Source organism: Pteropus alecto, unplaced genomic scaffold (assembly GCF_000325575.1).
Source record: "Pteropus alecto unplaced genomic scaffold, ASM32557v1 scaffold92, whole genome shotgun sequence".
Classification (NCBI taxonomy): domain Eukaryota; kingdom Metazoa; phylum Chordata; class Mammalia; order Chiroptera; family Pteropodidae; genus Pteropus; species Pteropus alecto.
Window position 1 is genome coordinate 3,540,024 of NW_006432447.1, and position 9,215 is coordinate 3,549,238.

A 9,215-nucleotide genomic window follows, 5' to 3' on the forward strand; every position below is an offset into this window, starting at 1 on the left:
ACAGAAGCCTTTACGTGGTCCATAAAGCCCTGCATGATCCTTCCAACGCTGATTGTTTCTTGTCCTCACCCTGCTTTTGTGCTCTCCTTGTATTCTCCTGCAGCCATGCTGACCTTTCTCCTCATGGAGATCTTTCTTAACTCTTAACATGTTCTCATGGCACTTCTCATTCATACAAAGATCATATATAGTAGTACACTGTGCATTTGTGCTTTGGCTCAGTGAGAGGCTGGTGATTTTGCACATTTCTGTATCACTAGCAGCTAACACAATGCTTGACACATAGCTGCACCCAAATATTTATTGAATCCATCCATTGCATTTCCTGTAGTTACCTGACTTTTATGTGAACTGCCCAAGGTATCTTATTCCATTTTAGAGTTGCTCTAATATTACAGTTTTTAAAAATTGGAGAAAATGAGAAAAGAATATTATTAATATATAAATAACTCATATAGACCACTAAGGAAAATGTTTAAAACCCTAGTAGGTGAAGGATATAGTAGCTAATTCACAAAAGAAATTCTTAAAATAATTAAAAGAGATCTAGGGAAAATTTTATTTTCACTAGGGATCATATAAATGCAAATCAAAGCAAAACGCTACCTATCAATTTGACAAAACTTATTTTGCAAGAGAAGCAGCCCGAGTGTCTTCTTATGTAGTCAGTGACACTGGAGACTGTTAGGTTAAAAAGATAGTTGTAGAGCCACACAGACATAGTTCTAAGTGTTGGATTTTCCACTTGGTTAAATGTATGACTTTGGAACTTACTTTTGTTTCTCATTTGTAAGACTGGGAACTTAACCTTATAGGGATTTTGTTTTTAAATTTGTTTATTCATTCAGCAGTGAACAGAACATCCCTGCCTGTTGGAACTTACAACTTAATGGTGGAAACAGACAATAAATAAATAAAATGTGCAGGATGTTGGATAGTATTGAGGGCTATAGAGGAAAATAAAGCAGGGAAGAGATAGCAAGTATTGTGTGGCAGATAGCGTTGCTGTTTTAAATAGGATAATCTGAGAAATTTCTCACTGAGATGGTGACATTTCCGCAAAGATTTCCAAGAGGTTTGGGTGTGAACCATGTAAAGGAAAGAATGTTCCAGGCAGGGAAAATAACACCTATAAAGGAATACAGGAGTATTATGCCTGATACGTTTGAGGAATAGCAGGGAAGCCAGTGTAGTAGTAACTTCAAGTAACAAAGTAAGCAAGGGGAGGATACTAGGAGAGGTGAAGGCAGAGTAGATTGAAGGCCTTGCGAGTTATGGCAAGCATAATGGCTTTCACTGTAAGTTGGGAAGCCACTGCAGACATTTCGATCAGGAGAGTGACATAATACATTTTAAATGGATTATGTTGCTCTTGAATCTAGAACAGACTATAATTAAGGAAACTAATTAGGAAACTGTTGAATAATTGAGTAAGGGTTGATGGTGACTTGGACTAGGGTGGTAGCAGAAGGAAGGGTCGAGGCAGAGAAGTACTTAGACCCTGTATACGTTTTCAAGATAGGTAAACGTTGGGCATGAGAGAGTCAAAGATAACCTTAAGGTTGTGGGTTTGAACACTGGGAAGGATGAGTTGCCATTAATCAAGGTAATGTGAAGTGCTTAGACTGCTGTGTGTTACCTATTAGTTGCTCCATGAAGGGTGGTTCCCTTCTCCAAAATTTAAAGTAAACGTGAAATACTTTTTTTTCTTTTATCTGATGTGCTTTTGTTTACCTACACAAACAAATAGAATAGTTCACCAGGACAACTAGATAACAAATTATAAACGTAGCTGGCACATTGGAATTCTAGTAAATTACTCTGTTGGCCAAGAGATTTTTTTCCTAACAGAAAGTAGAACTCATACTGTTCCGTATGACAATAATATAATAATGGCAAGGGTGTCAACAGTAATGAAGCATTTAAAAAATCAAAGAAAAAACTTACCCTGTTAATGTTTCTGTGAGTGATACACATGTGACTCTTTATGCTCATTTTTTTCCTTTCAGAATGTTGCCTTATGGCTGTTTAGCAACAGGAGATCGCTCTGGCCTCATTGAAGTTGTGAGCACCTCTGAAACAATTGCTGACATTCAGCTGAACAGTAGCAACGTGGCTGCTACAGCAGCCTTCAATAAAGATGCCCTTCTGAACTGGCTTAAAGAATACAATTCTGGGTTAGTTAATTTTGTTTCATTATTATTATTTTTTTGAACAAATGGATGAATATAACTGTTCTCCCAATTAGAACCATCAGTGTCCTAAAAGAAATATTAGTGTTATTTATTGTTTCATTTCAGGTTAGAGCAAAATGACAAATAGACTTTCCTAAAGTCTTACAAATGATTAGCATTGAATTCTATGCTGTCTAGATCAAATTTCAGAGCCCTGCAGTAGTTAAAATCTAAGTATTTTCAAAATAACATGTAAGTTTTTGTTTAAATGCATCAACTTCTGTAACTTAAGTTCTCAGTAGTTTTTTGCAATGGAAGTAAATAAGTTTGTAGAGTGATCTCTAAATTAAAAAAATAAAGTGCTTGGAACTGTGTTTTTTATGGTTATTGTGTTGGAAAGGCCTTAATACATAGGAAATTACGGAATTACACAGTGAGGGGAAAACGCTCTGCAAATATTTTTTGCTAAAGTTTTCAATGTCATTCTTAAATTTTATCATTGGCAAAATCTAATTGTATGTGAGAATCAGTTTCCAAATTTTGATCTTGGTGCCTTGTTTCTAAAGGGTTTGTATTATTCATTCTAATGTAAGTCAGTGACTTGAATCATAGGAACTGCAATACTTAACTCTTAAATATGGAATTCAAGTCATAGGTCAAAACTGACCAAAATATTCCAAAGCCCCAGCACTATCTAGCAAAGCTATTGGTCTCCTCTCATTTCTATGCATATGAACCTACCCCATCCCCACTGAAACATGACCCCCAGGACACATCAGTAAATGGCTGAGTTCCAGTTATCTGATATCTTAGAGCCAGCCTGCCTGCTCACTCCTTTCTGCCCAGTTCCTGTGATGATCATACTTTTTTGGCTGATCCAGCATGTTCTCCTCATGTTTTTATCAGCTCTGTATTGTAGTTCTTCTCACAATTAAAAAGGAAACAAGTGTGGATTGGGTCTCATCTCACATTTGGAGGCTGAAAACCTTTGTTGCTTCTATTTTTTCTCTTGTTCAGGGATGACCTGGACCGAGCCATTGAAGAGTTTACCCTGTCCTGTGCTGGCTACTGTGTAGCTTCTTATGTCCTTGGGATTGGTGACAGACATAGTGACAACATCATGGTAAAAAAAAATGGCCAGGTAAGCTGTTCCCCAGAGTCTACCAAGGGCTTCAGTCATGCTTGTTTACATTCAGTACAGTCTCTTGTGAAACTCAAGCAGATTCTTTAGTGATTCTCAGTCACGTATTTGTCTTTATTTCCCTATCCCTCATTTCACATACCATCCACTTCATATTTTGTTTTGTTTGCTTAAAATTAGGTGATAAGAATTTATTTAAATGTTTAGAAAATATTATGTTTATTTAAAAGTGACCTATTCTTTCAGTATAAGAAATCGTTTTGTTTGTTTGTTTGTTTGTTTGTTTGACACTAGTACCTAAGAGTAGAAGAAACAAATGATATGCAGGAGTGTTGACTTTAAATAAGATAACCAGTGCTTAAAAAAAAAAAAAAGTTGAGATGAGCCTCACTTGAGCCATTTTATCTTTTAGAACATCAAATGTAATCATATATAGGAATAAGGAGAAATGGAGTATGAATAATAACATTTTGGGGTAGCTACAGAACCAGACTAGGTTCTTGAAGAAGATCTTAGTTTTCAAATGAAAATTTTTTTATTTTTCAGAGTGACTTATATTTGCTTTGTAAATTCTTTTATATTAAGCAAAGACAGATGAGATAGTTGGGATGATTTTTCAGTAGCTACCCTTGGAATTCCCTGCCATGAGAGGCACTCCAGAATGAAAATCTTTAGGTCACTGTGAACTCTGGCTCTAGATAGTACCCAGAGTTTTAAACCTGCTGGGAGATCTGGGTAGTTCTGGCTTGGGCTTTGAGAGTTGAACCTTTTATTTACAGTTAAAAGGATTCCCTTGGACTTCTGGTTAATCAGATTGAACACATAAATTTTTCGTTATTCTTTCTTGATATTCTTCTAATACGATATTAAGGAATAAAATATATAAGTCCAAGAAATTGAAGATAATAGGAAAAGAGGCCACAGTAGGAGAAAGACACTGACAGATTTGGGGATAATAGAAGGCATGATGAAAAAGTGTCAATGACTTAGTATAGCTGAGGAAAATGGAAGTTTGTGTACTTTTAGAGGGGTATGTCAGTCTAAGTAAAGCTCTGGCATCAGATGCACAAGGTACTGCAGAAGGCAAAGCTAGGGGAGGAGGCTGAAAATAGGCTTGATTGGCAGTTTTTATATGGAGCAGTTAGATGCTTAAGTCTCCTTCCCAACTCCAGTAAGGAGGTAGATGAAGTGGATTCTTTTGACTCAGGGGCACAAGGTTCTACAGAAGCTGAGGGAAAGGTGCCATATTAAAAATGGGGATGATGTGAAAGTTGGCATAAATGGTAAAATTCTTAGCGATTTTCACTTGCTTTGCTCCAAGAACACTAGCAACCAGGTGTATATTGCCACCCTCAGCAAGAGTCTAGGTGATTCTTCTCAAGAAAATCTGATTCTTACCAGTGAAAAGACCTGCACATCCTGACAATTGAGGTCTCTCCCCGGTCACTCTGCAAGTAAGCCCACCAATCAACAATCCTACCAGTACATAGAATTTTTATTCAGTTTTTTTAGTGACTCATTCTTAAATATGAATGGTCAGTCAAGGATTATCTGACATTTGAGGGAAACCTCCACTATGAAAGAGACCAAAACAAAATAGGGGAAAAAAAAGAGCTCTGGGAAAACAAAGTAATTTCAGTAAACAGAGGATGATTTAAAAAGTCAAAACAAATGAGACATTGCATCTATTAAGAAATAATAGTATTCTACTTTTAAAAACTCAGAAAATAAAATTCTTGGAAATTAAAAGGAAGAATAAAAGTTTAAACTAAAGATGAGCTAGTATTTATTGACTATTAACTTGTGGAAGACACAGTTCTAGTTAACTTCTTCAATCCTCATGACAGCCTTACAGAGTAACTGGTAGTATTATCCCCATTTACAGGTGAGAAAATTGAGGCAACAGAAAGTGTACATACCAGGATTTAAATCCTGGTATTTTGTCTCAGATTCTGTTTTTTAGCCATCATGCTTTGTATTGCCTCTTAATATCCCAAAAAGAACTAAAATATCTGATATAGAAGAAAGAGAATCCAGTAATGATAGTGAATCAGTCCAGAGAGGTATACCATCAGCCTAATAGAGGAGTTCCAGAAAGAAGTAACAGAAGAGGAAGAGAAAGAACTTACTAAGCAGATAATACAAATACATTTCCTGAAGCTGATGTTCGTGAATATCCAGTCAAAGGAGCACAAAAGTTCCCTTATAGTGGATGAAAAGACCCTCACTAAGGCCCTTCATGACATTTCATTGCATCAGGCATAAAGAGATGGTGTAAAAACCTTCCCAGAGACCCAGCAGTCCATATAACCAGGGCTCAGGAGTCAGAACGACTTGGCTTCTCAATAGCAACATTGGAAACTTAAGACGGTGAAAATTAGCCTTCATAATTTTGAGAATCAATGATTCTAACCTAGAATTCTAACCAAACTAAGAATCAAGTATAAAGGTAGAATAAAGACACTTTCAAACATACAAGATCTCAAAAGCTGTGTCTCCTCTGCATATGTTCTAAGGGGACTGCCAGAATAAGGACATCCACCAAAACAAGGGTCTAAACCAGTAGTTCTAAACTGAGGTGCTTTTGTCTTCAGGGGACATTTGTCAATGTCTAAAGATATTACTGGTTGTCATAACTGGGAAGGGAGCTGTTTTGTTCGCATCTAGTGGGTGGAGCCTAAGGATGCTGCTAAAAGTCTTACAGTGTACAGAACAGAACCTCAAAATAAAGAACTATCAGGCTCAAAATGTCAGTAATTTCAATATTGAGAAACCCTGATTTAAATCAAAGAGAATGTGATGTTGGACTTGGGAAACATGGACTCCAAAGGGAGGGGATAAGAGTTGAAGGAAGAGCCCAGGATGATGGTTGTACAGCAGGCTTAGAGAACAACCAACCCAAACAGGAACTAATAGATTACCTGACCATGTGGGAAAATGTTCTGAAAATGATTTTTAGATTTTAAGAAGATTTGGGGAAGAATTAATAATGATGGAGCCATAGAACTCTTAAGTCCAAAAAAAGAAATATAATTTTAGTATACCACTACCTTGTCGTTTAGCTTTGAAATGTATTTATATAGTCTGAACAATATAAACATTGAATATTGATTTAACCAGAAATTATAATATAATGTGCCACATTGTGTAGCATTGCATTAGCACAAAAGTACTAAATCCTTACCTTCCATAGTAAGAATAGTAATCCAAAATTAGGAAGTAAAAAATAAGTATGGATTTATTATTTTGAAAAATGTAGACAAGTACCAGGAAAAATATGTGAAAGAGTGCTACCTCTAAGTAGTAGCACTCAAGGTGATGAGGGAGCTGGCAGGGCAAGAATATACTCTTTTGTTATGTTTCTATGTGTAGAACTATTGATGTAGAAATAGCTTTATACAAACAATAGTTTTATACATAGAACTATTTGACTTTTTAAAATCAGACATGTTTATTATTTGAATTTTTTTTAAGTTTCACTTTCACTACTGTGTACATACAGTTTAATATCAGGGTTATTATTGAATTGTTGAATAACCCTGATATTAATATCAGGGTTATTATTGAATTATTGAGTAACCCTGATATTAAACTGTATGTACACAGTAGTGAAAGTGAAACCTAAAAAAATGTGTGAATTTAAGATACAGTCTCTTCCCACATGGCCCGGTAAGCTGTATAAAGAGAAAAGGGCTCAGATGAGGGTGGCCGTTGTGCATGGGGATTTAGGACTGCTGAGACCTTGCCTTTCTATTTGGAACCCATCAGAAAAACAAGGGAAATTGAATCTCATTTGTTTTCCAGCTCTTCCACATTGACTTTGGACATATTCTTGGAAATTTCAAGTCTAAATTTGGCATTAAAAGGGAACGAGTGCCTTTTATTCTTACTTATGATTTCATTCATGTGATTCAACAAGGAAAAACAGGAAACACAGAAAAATTTGGCCGGTGAGTATTGCCTTTGTGTCAAGGGTATACACATCAAACATTTTCTCATCTGACCAGCTGGACTAGCATTTCTTTGCTGATATATTTAGGTCTGGTAGATAGTCAGTCTGTTAACAGGGGGCTTTTGGGGGATTTGCCTCTCAGATCCATATTGAGGTTCAGATATACTCAGAGAAGAAAAACAGTGCTAGAAATTCAAAATAAGTTACTTTGTTTTATTCCAATAGAATACCACCTTTTACCTATCGTAGACAATTTTTTGAAACTATTAAGACATTTGGTAGTGAGATGCTGAAAACAGGCATTTTGCTGTCATTCAGTGTGGAGTACAGTAAGGGAGCCAGGGTTCAGGGACATTTCTTTGTAATTCTCGCTCTTTTTATGTTTCCAGGCACATTATTGTCTTCCTGTCTCTGTTTCTTCATCTTCAAATGGGGACAAAAATAATTAAATTTCAGGGCTATTATGATAATTAGAAATATGTTATACGAAGGGACCAACTCATATTATAGCCTTACCAAATAATTGCTTTTATCATTTTATAGTTCTCCCTGGGTTTCTGCAGAATATACCCTCTGGGTTCCTTTTTTTCTTTTGTAAAATTAGGGAGATAAAATTGAATGACCATCTTAAAGAGGTGCAGTACAAAAGCAAGGACACTGATTTAAAGAAATCAGTCTTGAGTCAGACCACAAATTTAGAATCTAGAAGTATATTCAAAAGTTCTCATAGATTTTAATTACCACTTGTTTTATAATCATTTTTTTTGCCACATAGGATTTAAAAGCCTAAATTAAGTGGTTATATTGCCTTTTATCATAAATGTCTATTTAGTTTTGTTTTCGAAAAAGATAAGTGTGATTTTAGAGTGCTTGACTTACTTTATGTAAATTTTAATCTTGGGACAATTTTCAAAGAACTAAAAATTAGAAACAAACCTTTAGTTCAGTGGAAAATTTCCAGCTGTTATGGAAAGTCTAGATATATCTCTCTTGTTTTCCTTTATGAAATTTGCTATCTCCCCTCTAACATCATGCTCTTGTGATTTGCTGCATCAAATTAAAGGTTCCGCCAGTGTTGTGAGGATGCATATCTGATTTTACGACGGCATGGGAATCTCTTCATCACTCTCTTCGCACTGATGTTGACTGCAGGGCTTCCTGAGCTCACATCAGTCAAGGATATACAGTATCTTAAGGTACAAATCCCTTTCTCTGTATACTAGAGCTCAACTGTACCTGCCTATTTCATTCAAATGTTCAAAGGGAATGGAACAAGTCATTTTCTGTGAGATAGTTCTTAACTAATAGTGGTAGTGGCAAGCTGAGTGGTTGTCTTGCAGGAATCATAAATTCGTTTCATCGTCAAAAATCCTTTGTCAGAGGTCATATTATCACCCTACTTTGGTGTTCATTCTCTCTCTTGCAGATGGCCTTTAAATAAAAATATGAGGCACATTGCCTGATGGTGGCTGAATTGGTGAGGTCAAGCAAGCCTCCTGTAGACTCTGACATTTGTATGTCACTTCGGAAGATGTATAAAATCAGATTTTTTCCTTCATTTTTAGGATTCTCTTGCCTTAGGGAAGAGCGAAGAAGAAGCACTCAAGCAATTTAAGCAAAAATTTGATGAGGCACTCAGGGAAAGCTGGACTACTAAAGTGAACTGGATGGCCCACACAGTTCGGAAAGACTACAGATCTTAACGATCAGCCTTTGCTCCTAATGTATTTGTTGGTTTTGTTAAGTTTTCATTTTGCACTTGCACTAAATTGAACATGATCCTACCAGAGATGTTATAAAGGGAATGAAATTCTGAATCTCAGTTCATTTAAGAACAAGGCATCCCATAGAACCTAATCTGAACAATCCCTGATGACCACCCTCTGCTTTTTGAATGCTTCCAAGATTCATCATGAAAACTGTCAACATTATGGATAATCATTTCCTG

At 36.1% G+C, this 9,215-nt stretch overlaps 1 protein-coding gene across 2 annotated transcripts in view; it reads left to right on the forward strand.

Moving 5' to 3' along the window:
- PIK3CB (phosphatidylinositol-4,5-bisphosphate 3-kinase catalytic subunit beta) overlaps nt 1-9,215 on the forward strand; it is a 178,206-nt gene that overhangs the window by 162,752 nt on the left and 6,239 nt on the right. Inside the window, exons 20-24 of one of the 2 annotated variants that reach the window (XM_025043589.1) lie at nt 2,010-2,177; nt 3,192-3,315; nt 7,120-7,265; nt 8,331-8,463; nt 8,833-8,970. In XM_025043589.1, the coding sequence (XP_024899357.1) occupies nt 2,010-2,177; nt 3,192-3,315; nt 7,120-7,265; nt 8,331-8,463; nt 8,833-8,970 (709 nt within the window). Of the gene's footprint in view, nt 1-2,009; nt 2,178-3,191; nt 3,316-7,119; nt 7,266-8,330; nt 8,464-8,832 lie in introns of both variants that reach the window. The other variant, XM_025043590.1, reaches the window with a different exon arrangement.